We start from the raw sequence: 21591 nt of genomic DNA, 5'->3' as shown, positions 1-21591 counted from the left end.
TGTATGCCTATGTACATGATATAAATGTCTATGTACACTATCTCAATGTATGCCTATGTACACTATATAAATGTATGCCTATGTACACTATCTCAATGTCTATGTACACTATCTCAATGTCTATGTAAACTATCTAGATGTCGATCTATGAACAGTAACACGATGTAGATGTCGATCTATGGATGTTTATTGTTTATATCTGAAGTAAATTTGAAAGTTCAGTTGAAACGAGCGCGAGGGGTTCGTGAACACGTCATATCCGTTAAACTGGACCCAGACCGCTGGTCACGTGTTGTTTTGCAGTGACGTCATAAACTGACTATATAAACAAGGAAGAAGAGCTGAAGCGAGAGTTTTGTCCGATGTTCAGGATGTTCAGGATGGGTTTGTTAGTTCTCGTCGCGCTTTCCCTGCTGGTGACCCTGACTTTGGGCTCGGGTGTTCCTATTGGTGTTCCAATGCCTGGAGCACCAGTCACGGCCGATGTGAACGACCCGACGTTTAAACAGATGGTGAGGAAGGCCGTCTTGAACTTCAATGGAGGCATCAACGACATGTACCTGTACAAGCTCAACGACATCGTGTCTGCCGAGACTCAGGTACACTGATTGTCATTTGTATTTTAAAATCCTTCCTTTATTGTGCGACATGACAAAGCTCTGAGATAAATTTGTTTTCCGATATAAGATCGAGGCTCATGTAAAAAACGAGGTAAATCACCGATAAGGGGGACAAAGTAATCAAAGGAATGAACAGAAAGAGATGGGGAAGGGAGGGGGGCGGAGGTGTTTGTGTGTACGTGTGTGTGTGTGTGTGTGTGTACACGTGTGTGTGTGTACGTGTGTGTGTGTGTCCGTGTGTGTGTACGTGTGTGTGTGTGTGTACGCGTGTATGTGCGCGTGTATGTACGTGTGTGCGTGTCCGTGTGTGCGTGTACGTGTCGGTGTGTGTATGTGTACGTGTGTGTGAACGTGTGTGTGTCTACGTGTGTGTGTGTCTACGTGAGTGTGTGTGTGTGTGTGTGTGTGTGTGTGTACGTGTGTGTGTGTGTGTGTGTGTGTGTGTGTGTGTGTGTGTGTGTGTGTGTGTGTGTGTGTGTGTGTGTGTGTGTACGTGTGTGTGTGTCTGTACGTGTGTCTGTGTGTATGTGTACGTGTGTGTGTGTACGTGTGTACGCGTGTGTGTACATGTGTGTGTGTGTGTGTGTACGTGTGTGTGCGTGTGTACGTGTGTGTGTGTACGTGTGTGTGTACGTGTGTGTGTACGTGTGTGTGTGTACGTGTGTGTACGTGTGTGTACGTGTGTGTACGTGTGTGTACGTGTGTGTACGTGTGTGTACGTGTGCGTGTACGTGTGTGTGTACGTGTGTGTACGTGTGCGTGTACGTGTGTGTGTGTGTGTGTGTGTGTGTCTACGTGTGTGTGTACGTGTGTGTACGTGCGCGTGCGTGTGCGTGTACGTGTGCGTGTGTGTGTACACGTACTGACGGATTCCAACCCTCACCATTTTGTTGGAGTGTTTAAGCCACTCGGCGAGCATTCTACAATATTCGCACTGTCACTGAATACTCGCCTGTGATGGCCCCGTGTTGTTCTGCGGTCACTTTGGCATCGATGAACAAAAAAAAAAACTCAACGTTTCGTTAATATCACTGCAGGATAGCCGAGAGGTGTGCATGCTCACTCGAAGCTGTCTCGCCTGTGTTTGAATCCCGACACAACTATAAACTGTCATCCCGGTGTTTCACAGGCAAGGGTGATTCATCAATGTGTGTACCCTAAAACTGGACAAACCCTTAAACTGGGCAAACCCTTAAACTGGGCAAACCCTTAAACTGGACAAACCCTTAAACTGGGCAAACCCTTAAACTGGACAAACCCTTAAACTGGGCAAACCCTTAAACTGGACAAACCCTGAAACTGGGCAAACCCTGAAACTGGGCAAACCCTTAAACTGGGCAAACCCTTAAACTGGGCAAACCCTTAAACTGGGCAAACCCTTAAACTGGGCAAACCCTGAAACTGGACAAACCCTGAAACTGGGCAAACCCTTAAACTGGGCAAACCCTTAAACTGGGCAAACCCTTAAACTGGACAAACCCTGAAACTGGACAAACCCTGAAACTGGGCAAACCCTTAAACTGGACAAACCCTTAAACTGGACAAACCCTAAAACTGGACAAACCCTTAAACTGGACAAACCCTTAAACTGGGCAAACCCTTAAACTGGGCAAACCCTTAAACTGGGCAAACCCTTAAACTGGGCAAACCCTTGAACTGGGCAAACCCTTGAACTGGACAAGCCCTTGAACTGGACAAACCCTTAAACTGGACAAACCCTTAAACTGTATCTGGACAGTGGTTATTCCCAGACGGTGGTTATCTCAGCACTTGTCCAGATGGTGGTTGTGTCCTCGCGTGTCCGGATGACAGTTGTGTCCAGATTGCAGTTGTATCCGGATGTCTCTGGGCGGTGGTGATGTCCGGACCGGCCCTCCCCTCTCACCCCCTCCTTCCTATCCCTTCCTCTGCCTTCCTCCTCTCTCCCTCTTCTCTCCCTCACCTCCTTCCTATCCCCCCCCCACACCCACACTTAATATTTCCATCAGCAAAGTGACGTGAATATCGATTAATGTAAACGAGTTATTTTTGTGGGAATATTTGTTTTTTTTCATTCAGTTCATTCTTGTGAATAATTTATTCTCCACGAAATATTGTCCTGGAGGAGGGGGTGCACTCTGTGCTTTGCTGCCCCCTCTCGGCTTATAATGATCATTGAACGAGATCCTCACTTCCTGCGACGAGCTGATCATAGAACTCACGAGACGTCTGATTACGGTGAAGATTTGTATTCCTGGTAAATGGAGTGATCAAAGTGTGCCTGAGCTGAGAGCAGCAGACCTTGTACTTTGACGTCATTTTGTGGTTTGCTATTTAAAGGGTGAACACAGCTTCACAGAATATGAGAGGTAATAACCTCTGAAACTCCATTCCCCCCCCCTGCCCCAACCCAGATTTCAGGTTATGGAATGTGTACCCCTGTATTTTAATGTACATTAATTGATTACCGTACACCATTGTCCTTGTAATTCACCGTGAAGTGCACTCAGGTCTTTCACCTTTTTGTGACCTCATAGGTGCCCTCTTTATGACGTCATAATTGCATATGTGGAACGCCACATCCGATCAGTATGAAAAATTTTGAGGGTCATCTTGGGGTAAAATGGTCCACAGAAAAAAAATTCATGATGTCATCGGTCACGTGATTTGGCAGCCCTATTCGATTTATGCTAAAACCTCTAAAATATTCTCCAGAACAGCTGGAAAATCGATGGGAAACTTTACACAAGTGTTCCCCAAGCCATAGGTTTACAAGTGGCACAAAACAAGTACTCCTCAAGGGGAATGAGTGTGCTATTTTAATGACGTCATAGGTGCCTTTGCTACGATGTCATAATTGCATATGGAGAACGCTACATCCGAATCGGTATAAAAATGTTTGAGGGTCATCTCGAGATAAAATGGTCCGCAAAAATGTTTTTGATGATGTCATCGGTCACGTTATTCGACAGCCATGTTGTTTAAAAAAAAAAATCTCTGAAATGGCTGAAAACATCGAGGTGAAACTTAACACATGACTGCCTATCCATGAGAAACAAAAGGGTCACACATATGACATCATCGGTCACATGGTTTGGCAGCCATATTGCCAATGAATGATTTGCCCTTGAACCTATAAAATACACCACTCCAAAAAAGTCCTGGTGAGGGTTTGCAATCTCTGATTTCTCGTTTTCTTGTTGATGACTGTACTGTACACCATTTTATGTTGTTCTTTTGTTTTTCATAGGTCGTAGCAGGAATTCTTTACAAAATGGACTTGAAGCTTGGAAAGACCTCTTGTAGGAAGTCCCAACATGATCTGGATGATGAAAATTGCAGCTTTCTGAGTGGCCCAGAGCAGAAAGTGAGTATTATGTTGACCGTTTCAGATCAAGTATTTTAAGTCTTCATAATTTTGTGCCTCCTTCATTTCCGTTTTGCACTTTCTTCCAAGAAAGTAGAATCAAGGATTCCCATTCACAGTTTTTCAGTTAAAATGATGTTTGCGCTTTAAGCTGGAAGATCCAATTTTTTCTGGTGCAATATGAATAATTTTTAAAAGATGTGAAAACCTCAGGTCTTTTTCCACCACCCCCCCTCCAACCCCCCTCTCACCACCCCCCTCCACCCTCCCTTCCCATACATGAACAGCGAAGGGTTCGGCAACAAACCTGGAAGCTTTGCACTGACTAATGTAACCAAAATGGACAGGTTTTTAAACTTCTCATTGAAGCTTCGAAAATAATTTGCAAATTCCTTTGCGTTTGAGAAATCGCAGGGATTATAAATATACTCGTATAAAAGCCCATCAAAAAATGACTGGTTGGAATTATTTTATTTGAAATATTCAAAGACTGGAAGATATGATGTTTTCTCGCAAGAAAATGCATTATTTTAATACATGACATGTCCAAATGTTACCAAATTTTTTTTATCTTCTGGGACTTTTCATTTTGAAGGTACTGTCTCGTGAGCGTGCCAAAGCCTGAAGCCTCGGCCTTACGTCAGGTGTGCTTATTAGACGTCGCACGTATGTAAATGAACATGCGTGTTGCACATCACGTGCAGCGAATTTCATCTCCCATTTGTTGTTTTTTCAATGCTTCTGTACAACGCCATTGAGGCCAGGTTGCCAGTCACCGTCTACATTTCCAAAGGAAGAGACATAATTACTCTTTATTGGAAAATGTTTTTCGAGTTTTTTTATCCTAAAAAATAGCCCATAGTGAATACACAGTCGTGTTAAAAGATTGGCCTTTAAAACTCTTCTTAAATCGTCCTTTTGAAGGATACATATTTATTTATATATATTGTTGCGGCCACGGGTACCGAGACACCAACTTGTCACTTGGTGATTAATCCCCTTGTCACTTGGCGTCAATCCCCTTGTCAACTTGTCACTTGGTGATTAATCCCAGGGCAGGGTAGTGGAGTAGCGGCCGGTTGTCCTCGGTAGAGCCGGACCTGGGGCCACCGCTCACAATTAACGTTGCGGTACGGTGGGTTGTTTTAAAACCACGAACGCCACCCAGTCAACCACGAGTTCCAGTGTCCACCGTCAAATTATTCTGTTTAACTGGAGGTCACGTGGTTACCTGAGCAGGGAGCATGCCCTCGGCAAAGCACCAATGTTGTCTGATTAGATTTTAATTCGGGCGGCCGAGCGTTTTAACCGCTGGTGCGTGCCGACGATTTTTGATCAAATCTGTGGTAATTACCTCCCAGTCTATCTCGGTTCGGACAATGCTCAACCAATAGAAGGAAAGGACAAACGCGGACGGGTTGGAAATGGACAAATAATTTATTATTAATAAAATAAATAAATAAAAAGAACTTTTTCTTTTCTGAGGTAAATAAAGAATGAATTTCAAAGCAAAATCAATCAAAATGCCAGGAAAGAGACAAAGAGCAAATGCTTATCGGGGGTTGACTTGCAGCTAAACACAGACATGGGTACTCAACAGATCATTCAGGGGGAGGGGGGGAGGAGGGGGAAGAATCGTCTCGCTCACCAGAAAGTGTCCATGAAGCGAAAGAATCCTGAAATCCGTGTGTGCGTGTCACGTCCGTCGCCAGCACTCAGCTTTGCCGTGCACCCTCTCACGGGGCAGCCTTGAACGCCACTCGAAGTCTAGAGGGCACAGAGATCGTCCGTCACAGGTTTAGACCCTGGTGTTGTTGGTGACCGACCCGTGCCTCACTTGTTGGTGGCCCTGCTCACACCCACACGCGCACCACACGCTCGCTTGCCGAAGTACAAGGAAGGACGAATTGTCTTGTTGGCGCTGGTCAGACACCCGCTTTCTTCTCGCCTCTCTCGCCCTTTGCTTTTTCCTCTTTCGCTTTTCTCTCCTCACGCTTTACTCTCCTCACGCTTTACTCTCCTCACGCTTTACTCTCCTCACGCTTTACACTCCTCACGCTTTACTCTCCTCACTCTTTACTCTCCTCACGCTTTACTCTCACGCTTTACTCTCCTCACGCTTTACTCTCCTCACGCTTTACTCTCCTCACGCTTTACTCTCCTCACGCTTTACTCTCCTCACTCTTTACTCTCCTCACGCTTTACTCTCCTCACGCTTTACTCTCCTCACGCTTTACTCTCCTCACGCTTTACTCTCCTCACACTTTTTCACTTCAGAACGTACCTCTCGCTCGTTTTTATATCCCCGGGCCGTCTCTGAGGGGTGCCGTCCGCCCCAAGTTCACCCCGCCCAACTGGTGCACGGTTACCATGATGACCCATGCGCTCCCAAAAAAGCCGGACGTCGGAGCTCACGAAAGATTGCCACTGAGGAAGAATGGGGGCGGGCTTCAGAGCTCATGAAAAATGTGTGTGAACGTGTCTGTCGTAAAGGAAAAAGCTTCCCATAAGAGAGGGATCTACCCTTTACCCTTCTCAACGCATCACATTTAAGATTCCATTAGACATGTGGATGGGGCTAATCTGAACATGCATTAAAGGAAATAACTGTCTGATGACCTGCATGTGTATATGCATTCTGAAATCCGTAAATATATATATATATATATATATATATATATATATATATATATATATATATATATATATATATATATATATATATATATATATATATACATACATACATACATACATACATACATACATACATACATACATACATATATGTACACACTCATGAGCCAAAACATTAAGACCACCTGCCGTATATGCTGTTGGTCCTCTGTGTGCCACCAAAACAGCGCCGACCCACCGAGGCATGGACTCTACAAGTCACCTGAAGGTGTCCTGTGCTATCTGGCACCAAAACATTCGCAGGAGATTCTTAAAGTCCTGTAAGTTGTGAGGTGGAGCTGCCATGGATCAGACTTGTCGGTCCAGCACATCCCACAGATGCTCAATCAGATTGAGATCTTGAGAATTTGGAGGCCAGGGCAACACCGTGAACACTTCATCATGTTCCTCAAACCATTCCCGAACAATGTGTGCAGTGTGGCAGGGCGCATTATCCTGCTGAAAGAGGCCACTGCCATCAGGGAATATCATTGCCATGAAGGGGTGTACCTGGTCTGCAACGATATTTCGGTCGGTGACACGTGTCAAATTGACATCCACATGAATGGCCAGACCCATGGTTTCCCAGCAAAACATTGCCCAGAGCATCACACTCCCTCCACCGGCTTGTTGTCTTCCCACAGTGCATCCTGGTGCCATCACTTCCCCAGATAAACGGCGCACACGTACACGGACATCCACGAGATCTAAATGAAAATGGGACTCATCGGATCAGGCGACCTTCTCCCACTGCTCCAAGGTTCAGTTCCGACGCTCGAGTGCCCATTGGAGGGACTTTTGACGGCGGACAGGGGTCATCATGGGCACTCTGACCGGTCTGTGGCTACGCAGCCCCATACGCATTGAGGTGTGATGCACTGGGGATTGTGACACATTCCTCCCATGACCACCATTAACATTTTCTGTGACTTTTGCCACAGTAGACTTTCTGTCAGTTCGGACCAGACGGGATAGCTTCGTTGTCCTCGCGCATCGATGAGCCTTGAGTCCCCAACACCCTATCGCCGGTTTGTGGTTTGTCCCTCCTCGGACTACTGTCAGTAGGTACTCACCACTGCTGACTAGGAGCACCCCACAAGCCTTGCCGTTTCAGAGATGCTCTGACCCAGTTGTCTGGCCTTAACGATTTGACCCTTGTCAAAGTCGCTCAGGTCTTTACTCATGCCCATTTCTCCTGCCCATTTCTCCTGCATCCAACACATCAACTTCAAGAACTGACTGTTCACTTGCTGCCTAAATATCCCACCTCATCACAGGTGCCATTGTAACAAGATTATCAATGTTATGCACTTCACCTGTCAGTGGTCATATTGTTTTGGCTCATCAGTGTATATTGTTGTGTTTGTGGGGTGAATGGATGAATTTCATCGGAAAGACAGGATCGTATACAGTTGCTTGGCCCCGTGGACGTGTCTGAGACATCTCGATGTAAACTAAGTGGGGAAACTGTGAGCTTGTGTTGTCACCACACAGGGGTGGTGCAGTGCTAATTAGATAGGGATGAAGGATAATTCTCCCAGTATGTTATCGCCCCCCTCTGACTTTTCCCTATGTTTTTGTAATGGCAATGGCCATTACAACCGAGCCGCATGACCAAGTAAGAAGAAGCCCCGCCTCCAAGGGTGATGGCGGGTGAGGTCACGCCCCAGAGGCTGTTGATTGATGGGCGTGACGAGAGCAGGTCGGAGGCAGGCGATCAGAGAGGACGGGAAAGGAGCTCCTAGCAAGAAGCGAACGCACAAGTGGAATTTGGTGTGAGGGAGGTGATCAGAGAAACCACAGTGCATCTCGGCAAGAGAACGGAGAGGGTTGGATCGGCAAGCACGGTTGACGAAGAAGCAACACCACGGTTTGGGAGCCCTAAAATCGAATATTGCCTTAAAAATTGCTCGGCAGCATTTTTGAGGCGCGGTTACCCGCACGCTGACAATACAGTTCATCAAGTCCTACAAGATCGCCTGGAATCGGCTAAGTGAAGGAACAAAAAGGGATTTCTTTATTTTCTTTATTTTATATGACCCCATGTCTCTCTGTGTGTGTCTGCGTGCGGAGGCGCCTCAAATTTGATTTGGATTACCTCAAGTTTTTCTTTCATTATAATTCGAATTATTGTCATTGTACATGTTTGATTACTGTCATTAAATTATCCATTTAATTTAATTTCATTTGATCGTGTCCGTGTGTTTGTTGTGGGTTCGAGAGTAAAACTCTTGTGGTGTGCTACCGCCCTGGTGAAGCGTTTAGCATTTCCTTTCCGCGCGCGCATTAATCTTCGGGAGTCTCGGCTGTGGACCTCCAAGGGAGAACTGTTTGGCCATCCCTCCAGGTCGGGGCAAAATCGCTGGACGTGACATTTGTTGATCAGGAGTGGGATATGAACCCCCCTGACTCCCTTGGTAGTGCAGGATTCGAACTTCAATAATTGGTGTTGGGAGAAAAGAACGCTTGGAAATTTAACGGAATTTTTTTTTAATTTTTTGAGGAGACGAGACGCATGCACGAAATGGCGGACGAGCATGAGATGGCGATGATTGTACTCGATAGGCCGAAGTCACATTTGCTCTACAGCGAGGATACGGCGGCTGTACGCCCTCTGAATTGACAGAAACGTGCGGCGGCCGCAGAGTTTCTGAGGTGACCTCAGGGTGGCCCTACACCGTTTGGCTATATTTTACAGGTCGTAAGGTCGCCGTGGAATTATAACGCGGAGTTATAACTTTTTTCATTTCTATGTTCGCCGTAGCAATTCGACAAGCCGAAACAAAAAAAAACTGGGAAGAAAAAAAAGAACCCACTCGTTACCGTCCGTCTGGCCGCACGTTCGCCTTAGGGCCCCCCTGAGGTCGCCTTGAGGCTACCTTGCGTCTGCCATGAAAATTCTAAGGCCGCCACAGCGACGCCCTAAGGTCACCATGCGACATCAAATAAAAGACCGTATGGCACCCCCACGTTTTCGGTCTCCACAATTTATAAATATGACGTGCGGCTACCCGAAAAATAAAAACATATGTGACTGCTACATTGTGTGACCGTGGAAATACTGCGGCCGCCGTATAATTGCTCGTGGCCGTAGATTTTGAAGACCCCACAGCCGTCGTGGCAAATGTGACTTCGGCCATAGTGACCCACCGGAAGGAAGCGAGTCGGGGGGGGGAAGGAGAGTTGAGTGATGCTGGAGTAGGAGCATCCCCCTCCCCATGTGTTAGTCCCTCCTCCACCACAGTGGTGGAGGATGAGTCGCAAGGAGTGGGTGCGATGTCCAACCCAAAACTTGTTTTTTTCTATTAATGGAACAAAATTTACAAAGGGATGAAAAATTGAGGAGACAAAATGAAGAAAGCGATGAACAAATTGATGAACAAAGGAATGGAATAGAAAACAAAATTGAGAAACAAATGAGGGAAATAATGAATAAACAAAGTGAACAAATTAAAAGAATGACAATTAAACAAACGAATAAAATGAAGGACACACTGGGAGGATTCGACCTGGAGGGCTATCCCATTTGGGTGGATACCATAATGCAACAGCAGGTGGAGGAATTGGGATCTCGTCAGCACCAGGGCGGCGGCTTCGTGCAAAAGTTGGAAAATCGTGTCACAGAACAAGAGTGGTTGTTGGCTGATAAAGGCTTGTGGGAGCCACAAATTGACTGGGGAAAGGATGGATGAGATATTACAAGGAGCAGCTGAACACTTGGGACAATACCATCAAGGGAGAAATGATTAGAACTAAAAGTTTCTGTTCGCCTCAATGGTGACGATGGTTCTGTTGAGACCACGCTCGGGCTGACTGACTCGTATGAAGTTGGGTTGGACTTGCATCACTTTGACATTGGGGATGTTACTGAACAGGGTCGAGAAGGTTTGGCAGAGCCAATGTCTGAATCACTTGCAGGACATGTATTGGAGGAGAGTTGCAGTGACGGTAGCTTCCTGTTGGATGAGCGGGAGGCTCATCTTGAATGAGACCAGAGTGAGTCAAGTACAGGCTTTGAAGAGAAACAGGTCCGCATTTACATCTTGCGCACCCACCGAGAACAAGGTGCCAACACCTTCTGGAATGTCGCAGGTACTTTCTTCCTTTCCAGCAACTCTATTTTCAGCTGGAAGTTCTGCGGTTGCTCCACAAACTTTTGTGCGGTGGGCATCGCAATGTTCTGCATGATTCCTCACTTCAAGTTGCTCGGCTGCGGATGCTTGGTCGCATCTGGAACCACCATCATGACCGTTGTGGTTGGCTTGTGGCCATCTACATCATGTTGATCATAAGGAAAGTCAACTTCCACATTGGGTCGTCAATTTTTCCACCTGGCTTGACAATGAACGACGGGGAGCTTGGCGTTGCGGGAGAGTGGCATTGGTGCCGTTTTTTCTGCTGACAGTGGAGTTGTTTGCATATATGGACAGTGAGCTCAGCCCTTTTGAAGCAGGTTTTGCATCTTTGGATCTCCCGTGCACTATCTGAATGGCATAGGCTGGACAGTGTCGTCTGGCAACTCTCACCTGGGTCATGCCAAATCCGAGTTTCCGAGTCTCCCATCTTACAGATGAGTAACTGTGATGCGATGGGGAGCAGGGGCCGGAGATGAGGGCATCTGCGTTGGCAAGGCATTTCAGTCCAGTAGTTGTGATTCCAGGAGAGGAAGAATCAGAACTTGAACTGGAACCAGAACCACAGCCTTTGCTGATTCCGGAACCCAACATGACAGAACCCAATGAAAAAGATATGATGGAGAGCTTATGCCAGGAGATCAGAGTGTTGCGTACTGAACTGCAGTCCTCCAAGCGCGAAGCCCAGAAGGTGATGAAGAGACGTCGATGGGAACAAAGTCGGAGCTGGAAAAATTGCAAACAGAATGAAAAAAACTTTCAATGCAACCACAACCCCTCCTTTCATGCACTCCAGGCAGCGACAAGGGCCCCCGCTCCCTCTCTTGCACGCAAGCCTTCACTCTACATTGTGCACCATTTCATGCATGCAAGATGTGCCACACTTCATTACAAACTAGCAAAAACCACCCGTCACTTCACTGACGGGAATACCAAGACAGAGACTGATGGGGGACAGGGTGTGCGGGGAAAGTGAGGAGGTGGAGGGGGAAAGAGAGAGTGGAGTGAGGGAGCATGAGGAGGGATGGGGGAGCGAGGAGGGAGGGAGAGTCAGGAGAGGTGGGGGGAAGGGAAGACAGTGTGAGGTGAGAGGAAAGGAAGGTAGACATGCAGTGGAGTGTTAATTACGATTCATCCTGTCTCGTCAAAATGATTCTGCATTGAAGAACAGTGAAGATGGAAACAAAGTAATGTCTGAAATCCATTTTTTGCCGGTCATACTATAAATATTGCCCAGAGCCAAACACCGCCTGGACATGTCCAGAGACAAACTCCCAGGTCAGGTCAGGTATGGGAGCATGTGCTGGAGCAGTGTGTCGCTGCGTCCACTTTCCGCCGGTACTCCAGGGGCCTCCGTCTGACCATCCCTCAGGCAGATGCCTGGCCCATCCCCATCTCCTTGAGATGCCAATCAACCTGCTGCAACCACGAGGCACGTGGTCAGCCCATTGGCCTCCTCCAATCAGGAGACTCCCTCACTGAGAGAAGCTGTTGAGCGGGATCAGCGTCAGGAAAACGAGCCACATGCCCATACAGCCGCAGCTGACGCTCACGGACTATGCAGGTAACAAATCTCATTTCAGTCTCTCTCAGGAACCGCTCGTTGGACACAAAGTCGGACCAGCGATTGCCAAGGATTCTCCGAAGAGACCTGGTACCAAAGGAATTAAGTCTCCATTTCAGATCCCTGGTCAGATTCCATCTCACATCTGTAGAGCAAGACTGGAAGCACCAAGGACCTGAAGACTTGGACTTTCGTCCTCCCGCACAGGTACCGACAGTGCCACACCCCATGATCCAGTGAATTCATGACTCCCCAGGCTCGACTCAGAAGTCGATTGACCTCTGGCTCACAGCCAGCAGAGACATAAATATCACTGCCAAGGTAAGTGATTCTCTCCATGACCTCAACATCCTCACCACAAACAGGTACAGACAGGATAGCAGCATCCAATATGTTAGTGAAAGCCTGGATCTTAGTTTCGACTCTGGGAAACCCGTAGTCCTCGCGGCTCTAACTCCAAATTCAGCACATCAAGGGCTCCCAAAAGGATATCTCGAGTCTCCGCAAAGATGACTGCATCATCTGCGAAATCAAGGTCAGAGATCTCGACATTCCCATACATGCTGTCTGGAATCCGACATCCTCCCTAGAATCCAGTCCAATCAAGTGCTGAAAATTGTGGGGGCCAGCACACACCCCTGACGAACTCCAGTAACAACTGGAAATAAGTCAGAGATGGTACCACCACATCTCACTGAACTGTGTATACTTATTCTGGAACTGAGAGTGCTGACATCAGATTGATCAGTTTTCGTGGCACCCCACAAAGACCAAGAATCCTCCAGAGGGCTTCCCGATTCACTGAATCATACGCTTTGCAGAGATCAACATTGGCTGCAAACAGCACCTGCCGAAACTCTCATCTGAGGGAGACACAGAGAGACTTTGAATTTTATGTCCTTTTGTTACAACAACATGCCATCATGTGTAAAAATGTACAAAACCAGCAATTAAAAAAAACCAAGGGAAGTAGGGGCAAAGGATATTTAAAAAATAAAAACATCAAGTGCAGTGAATTCACTCCAGGACTAAACAGCCATCATTTATGTGGAAAAGTACATTTGTTCTTGCCCATGTTTCCTCAAAGGAACGTATTTTGTTCGTAAACTTGTAAAAAATAATATTCTAGCTTAATTCTGACCTCAACGTCGGCCCACAAACATGGCCAGAAGGTTGTCTGCACAACCCTGAGGATTTTCGAGTTTCATTTTCCTTGGACGGTATGTGGATTTTTTTTTGCTAAAGCAAGGAGAAAATTATCCAGAGAGAGTTTCCATTCACGGGTAATCGAGGAACACAACCAAAAATAAATGATTTAAGGCTGAATTTTGAAGAAAGCTTTGAACACCATTCGTAAAGTAAAGCGAACAGGGGGAATCAAACATTCACACTCAGCATATGCATGAGGCAAGGTCTCCATGGTATCACAGAAAGGACACTTATCAGAATTTGAAGAACAAAAAAAATGTAAAAGATGATTTGTGGGGAGCACCCACTGCTCCAGCTTCCAAGACAAATCACCAGTTTTCTTCGGTACCAATTTCTGATGAAAGGTTTTCCATTTTGGTTGAAAGGGAGATTATAAAGGCAAACAATCGTGCCACTTGTTGGATTGCCACTTTCTGAGAGAATGCCAAATTATCGACACACAAGTTTTATACAAGTTATGCTGTTCATTCGCACCAAATGAAGAGCCAAATGTAATCTCAGGCAAATGTTTGCATGCTGAACCCGAGACCGTCACCACGGGGGTGAATATTTGGTTTGGGAAAGCATTTGAGACATCGACGGTGCCAGGAGATCTTTCCCAGTGCACATTCATTTTTGGTGCACGTTAAGTACATCATGTCGTAGTTCTGATGTCAAATAGATGGAATGCATCCCAACCTTGGCTGCAAGTGCTGCAGCGCTCATCCATTGGGTATTTCCAATCATTAGATCAGCAACCTTTAAGATATCATTTTTTACAAAGCAATCAATGATTAAGCGATCTGTCCTTATTTTACAAAATAATTGTGGAAGAGAGGCTCTTTTAACAACATGTTTCTGCGATAAGAGGAAAGGTCCCGCTTTACCATGAAAGCCTGCCAAGCATTCATCAGCTGATTGCAGAAGGGCGGGAGCAACGACAGATCCACACCTCTCGTGTCCATTGGAAACAGTTCAGGTGAGTAATTTAGTTTTCCAGCCTGTTGAAGGAGACGAAAGGCGGTGTACCTCCACGTCAGGGTGGAACGGACCATCCAGGAGCATCCAGAGTGAAGCAATGTCAAAGGTCATCGTTCCACACAGAACATCGGTGAGACCTTGGCCACTTTCCTCCAGGGGAAGGTTCAAAATCTTCAGGCATAACCAGTTTCCCCACTCCAAAATAAATTGATCAGGATCTTTTGTATTTTGGATAGCTCCAGCTGAGGAGGAGGTTATGACCTTCATCTTGTGGCTTAATAAGGAAGCTGCTCAGTTGTTAAAAACGGTGCTCTTCCTCGATACGAAAGCGGCGTCGGTGAACGTTTCCATTTCTGGACCTTTCTCTCAAGGGCATCATCCAAGCCCTCCCAGTTTTTCCCTTGTGCTGTGGCTTCACCGATAAGACATCAAGGTATTTCAACCTGTCCAAAGACCACGCAAGTTGGTTGCGAAGTGTGACAAGGAAATCTTACAGGTGGAAGACATTCAGCCCATCATTCCTGCGTGAACACCACACTAATTTATCTACACAAGATCCAAGGAAGAAAATGCAAAAAAACCCAAAAATGTATTATTATTATTATTATTATTATTATTATTATTATTATTATTTTTATTTTATTATTTTTAAAAAAGCTTTTGTAGTTTTGGTATTTTCTTTCTTTTTTTTGTTTTATATTTTTTTCTTTCCCTCAGAGGAGGGGATATGGGCTTGGTAAAAAACACACATCAACCACACAACAACTCTTGATGAGTCCCCCACCAAGAGCACTCTGTACACATGCACACAATCACCCATCAATGTTCAAACTACCTAAAAGTCTGCCAACATCCCCATTCTCCTCCACCTCCATAACTTCCAGGTACCGATCCAATTCCAATTTCAACTTATCTACTGTTTCTGCTGCCACTACTTTTCCAGGGAGACCATTCCATGCATTAACTACTCTCTGAGTGATAGACCCCTCCCTGCCTTGCTACCATCTTAACTCTCTTCTTTTTTAATCTCAGGCTATGGCCCCTGGTCCTATCACTGTCTACTCTGTTGAATAATTCATCTGCACTTATTTTATCTTTTCCTTTCATTGTCTTAAACATCTCCATCATATCTCCTCGTAACAACCTCCTTTCTACTGTATAAAGCCCCGTCTCCTTCAGCCGCTCCTCATAGCTGAGTCGAGCTTGGCCCGGGATCTATCTCGTAGCCCTGTGCTGAACCCTCTTGATGGCATCGATGTCCTTCCGGAACTGTGGTGACCAAAACTGCACACAATATTCTAGATGTGGCCCTCACTAAATTCCTGAACAATGTTAACACCACCTCTTTTGATTTACAAATGATCCCCCTCCGAATACAACCTAAAACCCGATTTGCTTTATCTATAGCTGCCTGGCACTGTGCTGTCTGCTTTCCTCCCATATCTATGACCACCCCCAGATCCTTCTCCTGTGTGACACGCTCGAAAATTACCCCTTGCATCCTGGAATCTCTATTTTAATTGTTCTTTCCCATCCCCAACACTTTACAGGTTAAATCGCTCAGGTTAAATTCCATCTGCCAATTTTTTGCCCAATCTATGCAAGGATCAATACTTTCCTGAATCTGATCGCTACCCACTCTGCTATCCACCTCACCTCCAAACTTTGTGTCATCTACAAATTTGGAAAGCCTACTCTTCACTCCACTATCCAAATCATTGATGTAAATAATGAATCGTAATGGTACGAGTTCTGATCCCTGAGGTATCCCACCACTTACATCCTCCCAGCAAGACATCCTCCCACCCACAGCCACTCTTTGCTTCCTATCACAAAGCCAGTTTTCAATCCAATTAGCAACCTGACCAGGCACTCCACAAGCCCTCACTTTGGCTAACAACCTCCGATGTGGTACCTTATCAAATACCTTCTTAAAGTCTCAATATACTATACTATGTTCACTGCCTTTCCCTCATCTACCCAATCAGACATTGCTTCATCGAACTCTAAAAGATTTGTTGAACAGGAACTACCTTTTGTAAACCCATACTGACTACCTATAATTAGTTTGTATTTGTTTAAATGGTTCCTCATCTGGTCCTTAATTAATGTCTCCAACACCTTCCCCACAACTGGAGTCAAACTAACAGGTCTATAGTTTCCCAATTATTCTCTGGATCCTTTCTTGAGTAATGGTGTTACATTTGTTCCTCTCCAAGCCTCCTGTACCTGTGCTGACTTCAGTGAGCTTTTGAAAATATCCGTTAACATCTTGCTTATCTGCTCAGCCGCTTCCATCAATACTCTCGGGTGCATATTATCTGGCCCCAGAGCCTTATCTACTCTTAGATGACCGAGCTGTTTCTTTACTTCCTCCACTCCAACCTGGATCTTCTGTAAAAGCCCTTCCTCACCTCCACGATAGATACTCTCAGCTATTGGCAATTCTCCTGACTGTTCCTGTGTAAAAGTTGAAGAAAAATACTTGTTTAATAAGCCTGCCATCTCACTTTAATCACTAACCACTCTCCCGGTGCTCTTCCTCAATGTGCCCACACTGGTCCTCACCTGTTCTTTTCCCCTGATATACTTAAAGAAAGCCTTGCGATTATGTTTAATATTCTTAGCTGTGTCCTTCTCGCACTCTCTTTTGGCTTGCCGAGTTATTTTCTTGACTTGCCTCTGTTTACTCCGATAGTGATATACATCTAACTCCAGTCCTGTTATTTTATACCTGATATATGCCTTTTGCTTCTCCTTAATAACATTCCTTTTCTCACTGATCAACCACCCTGGTCTCTTTCTGCTTCTCGTTTGACACCTCATTGGAATGTACTTACTCTGCACTCCACACATTTGGTCCTTAAAGGTTTCCCATTTCTCTGATGCTGATTGTCCTGTTGTTAGGGTCTCCTAATCTCCATCACCCAATTCTCTCCTCATGCCCTCAATGTTTGCCTTCCTGAAATCTAATCGCCTTACCCTACTATCCTGAACTCGAACCCTCAACAGAGTCTTTGTACACACAATGTTATGGTCACCTGCTCCAAAATGCTCCCCAACCTCCACCTCCTCCACCATATTGGGATCGTTACTAAAAAGGAGGTTGAACACTGCACTCCCCCTCGTGGGCTTATCTACAAACTGGGTTAAAAAGCAATCCTGGACTTAAACGAGGAAATCCTCATCTGCTCTGCCCTTTCCCTGTTCCTGGACCCAATCTATCCCTGGCAAGTTAAAATCCCCCATAATCAATACTCTTCCCTGACCACATGTCCTTTTGGATTCTTCATGTACTCCTCCTTCCTCCTCTTCCTTCACACCCAGAGTCTTATAAAAGCATCCCACCAGAAACTTACTGTTTTTACAATCTCTAATCTCAACCCACACAGAAACCTCAACATTAATTCCTTCCTTAATGTCACCTCTTTCTCTTGATGCAATGCTGTCCTTTACCCAGATTGCGACTCGTCCTCCTCCTATTCTCTCCTTCCTATCACACCGATAAACCTTGCAGCCTTCTAATCCTGTCCTCCAGTTACTCTCCTCCTTAAACCATATCTCACTCACTGCAACTATATCGTCCTCCTCGCTATCCACTTTGGCTTCAAGCTCTTCCATTTTATTATTTAAACTCCAGGCATTGTTATAGAAGATATTTAACTTTTCCCTTCCTGAAATTCTGTTTTCTTGCCTGGCCTTACTAATCACAATTATATCATCTGTTCCTTCCTTTATAGCTTCTCCACCCTCCACTGACCTTAAAAAAAAGCCTGAATTCCTTCCTCAATTCCCACTGCAAACCTTGCTGCCCCCTTTCTATTTAACAAACGGCCATCATTGTCCCTTTGTCCCCTAAATGATTCCCACTACTTCTAAAATGTAAAACCTTCCTCTCTTCACCATTCTTCCAGCCAGTCGTTGACGTCGATTGCTCTGCCCATAATTTCTATATCATTTCCTAATTCTGGAAGAATCACAGAAAACATGACCTTACAACTTTGCTTTCAGCCGCTTTCTCAATATCCTGTATCAATTTTTCAAAACCTCTCAGTAAACTTTCCCTTCATCATTCGCACCCAGGTGCACCACAACCAACTTCTTCCTGCCATGACCCGATGCAATATCGTTTACCCTTCCTTCAATGTCCCTAACTCCCACTCCTTCAAAACTGCACAGAATTCTATGTCCACAATCCTTCCTGCAGAATGAAGAATCTACATTTTTTTTTTTAATCATCTCATCACCCACAAAAACTGTCTCCCACACCTCATTTCTACCAATCTCTATTGCTGCACCTCCACCACTCCCTGTACCCACTGTACCTCTTTGTTGGCAAAGAGGCAGGACATGAGCCCATCCACTCTGCTTGACATTTATGCCAGTTTACTTTAGACGAGGGGGCTCTGTCAAAGTGGTTGGAACAATTCACCAGTTTTTGTATTTCTACAGTATTGTGTACAACCACGCATATACATCATCAGCATATGCAGAGACATTTGCTTGGTTGTAAACCAGGTCGTTGAGAATGGACTTTTTTCCAGTAGTGACGTCTCGATGTTCGGTGTGGAAGCATTTGCTAAATCCGACTTTCGACTTAAGATTTATTTTTCTAAAATCATCCTTTCCCTCAAACATATCCGGTTTATCAGCAACAGCCGAGATTGAAAGAGACATGGCAGGTTGGAGTGGAGACTTCGGATGTTTGAGATCCACAGTGAGGGATTAGAGAGAGGTCGTTTGGGGGGGTGGGAGTGGAGGGAGGCTGCGAGGATGAGGAAGAAGAATTGATGGTTGGGGAGAGGAAGCTTTGAGGGGGAGGTGTGAGGCAGAAGCTTTAAGGGGCTGAGTGAGGGGGAATCTTGAAGCTGGTGGGTTTGTTGGGGGGGGGGGTGCAGAAAGAGGGGACATGAATGGGAGGTATGCTGAAAGGGGGACGTAAATAAGCGGTGGGGTTGGAAGGACGTGGACTTGGACATGTGGAGGATTGTACTGACACAGGGCGTTGACACTGTAAAAGATGGTGAAGGGGATTTGATTGTTGGGCACATACACCCTCTGCAAGTTGAACTTCAAAATATTCCCAAATTGACCATGTGTGATTAAAATATTATTTCTTGTATGTGCTGTTTGCTTATTTGCTAATAACTATGAGTAGAGGGCCCATACTCTTTACAAAGCTTTCCAGCGTAGCGCATCTTTTGTCAGGGTTAGAAGAGATCCTGGACAAGTCACCGCTTCATCATGGAATTCCACTAAAAGTGCAGGAATTTGTTCATGGTACCAGTGATAACTTGCAAAGTCTTCACAAAAAAATCACTGTATGACCTTTAACGTCCTCCAACGAATGAAAGCAGATGGGACTTCCAGTTGAATGTTCGTTCGAAGGACGGTACATACATTTTTGCCTCACCCTGCCTGCGTAACACCAGGATGGAAGTTTATGACTGTGTCAGGATTAAAACCCAAGTTAAACAGCTAAAAGTGACTTGTTGCATTTATAACGTGTTTATCTTTCTTATCTTGGGATTCCATTAATATTTATTTCTTCATTTTGTGTTTCAGACCCATTTGTGCCATTTCGCGATTTTGAGTCAAGTCTGGCGAAATCGTGTTGAAGTTGATGAGAAACATTGCCGTGAGGTTTCAAAATGAATGCTGCTCATAATGTTTCAAATGTATCACTGGTTATGATTTATGTGGGATATACTCAACTGCAAAAAGCATGTAACACGCATGGCATCTTTTGAGTGAAAATAATTTGTTGCGTCTCGACGTTTGTTTTCACTTCATTTTGCTTCTCATGACATCATTTTGTTTCACAGCTAGCCATCTCACACATTCGATAAAGATGATGGTTTTCAGTGTAATCGCAATTAAATAAAAGCATGATTTGAACTTTTGTCTTCAGAATTGCTCTGATGTGAGTGAGATGTAAAAATGTGATTTAAAAATGGCATTTGCAGAGAAAAATAATTATTTTGAAATTGGGTTCAAAATTCGAATTACAGTCACAGGTTTCTCTCCAGACTCTTTCCAGGGCTCATGTTCAACCTTAATTTGAGGGTGTCGTGGAAGAACTCGATGTCCACCCAGGGTCGGCACATCAAAGGAGAATCTTTAATCACGTACGTGGAGGAAGAATGGAATAGCATTCAATGAACTTCTCCAACAAGGATCCCAAATTATTCCCTTTTATATTAGAGCAAGGATGGGTCGAGGGAATAGGTGGGAGAAATACAGGATAGAAGATAAATAATTGCCGACAGCCTTTAACTTTCCCATTGAGATTGAATTTAATAAAGCTGAGTGTGGCTCGTTCCCAACGAAGCAGGAAGGGGTTCCCATCAAAACTGGATGGGAGGGGAACATATCAGGTGGTCAGGCAAGTGAGGCCTGGAGTTCACCGGAGCTCAACCAACTGGAATAGAGCACAAACAACTCTCCAAGGTTGCAAAAGGAGGTACATGAGTTATGTTCAGGCAGTTGCCAAAAGAACAAGGGAAAGCGATCACTGGCATGTCTGTCATCACTCTGGCATGCTTCCCAGACTTGGTAAAGCAAACAGCCTTCTTGCAGTCTTGCTACACACATTATCCGCAGGACATGTTCATTTTGATTACAAACTGAATCGAAGTCGAATGAATTTGTAATTTCAGGTAACAATTAATATTTTTAATTGATATAATTAAGGCTGACTGGAGCTCATACAGTGTCTCCAAGTCATAGGGTTTAATTACTTTCACAAATTCATGTTAAATCAATAGCAAAGACATTGTTTAATAGGAACAGTAATATAGAAAGATATTGTTCCAGTTGTGGAAATTCGCATTAAACCACTAAGATGTCCTCAGGTGAGATATCTTGATAAGTCCATGTGTAGTTCACCCAAACCCGTTGTATAGAGGGAACATGTGTGATTCATCCGGGCTGCGACGCTTTGAGTTCACCATTTTTTCTTTCTCTATTGTTATTTTCGACCATTAAGCCGCCAACAACGCAAACAGCCACTAGCTTTACCTTCACAACTCCATCCCGCAAACATCGCTTTACCGCCATTCCCAAACAACACCATAACCATCT

The 21591-nt window shown here is 45.1% G+C and overlaps 1 protein-coding gene across 1 annotated transcript; it reads left to right on the top strand.

Moving 5' to 3' along the window:
- Window positions 1–306: 306 nt before the first annotated feature.
- Window positions 307–20406, top strand: LOC147014724 (cystatin-like). Its single transcript, XM_085852896.1, has 3 exons — window positions 307–599; window positions 3850–3966; window positions 20074–20406. The coding sequence occupies exons 1-3, from the start codon at window positions 363–365 to the stop codon at window positions 20161–20163; spliced, it is 444 nt and encodes a 147-aa protein (XP_085709022.1). The 5' UTR covers window positions 307–362; the 3' UTR covers window positions 20164–20406.
- The last annotated feature ends 1185 nt before the right edge of the window (window positions 20407–21591 follow it).

The sequence above is a fragment of the Eptatretus burgeri genome, chromosome 13, assembly GCF_056783735.1.
Source record: "Eptatretus burgeri isolate ZD-2024b chromosome 13, Ebu_testis_v1, whole genome shotgun sequence".
Taxonomy (NCBI): domain Eukaryota; kingdom Metazoa; phylum Chordata; class Myxini; order Myxiniformes; family Myxinidae; genus Eptatretus; species Eptatretus burgeri.
This window is presented reverse-complemented; position numbering and strand designations above follow the sequence as displayed.

Bases quoted from the DNA above. Each gene is read 5' to 3' on its own strand.
- LOC147014724 (XM_085852896.1), top strand. From the start codon at position 363: ATGTTCAGGATGTTCAGGATGGGTTTGTTAGTTCTCGTCGCGCTTTCC. The intron at 600-3,849 runs GTACACTGATTG...TGTTTTTCATAG, and splicing joins TCGTGTCTGCCGAGACTCAG to GTCGTAGCAGGAATTCTTTA. The intron at 3,967-20,073 runs GTGAGTATTATG...TTTGTGTTTCAG, and splicing joins TGAGTGGCCCAGAGCAGAAA to ACCCATTTGTGCCATTTCGC.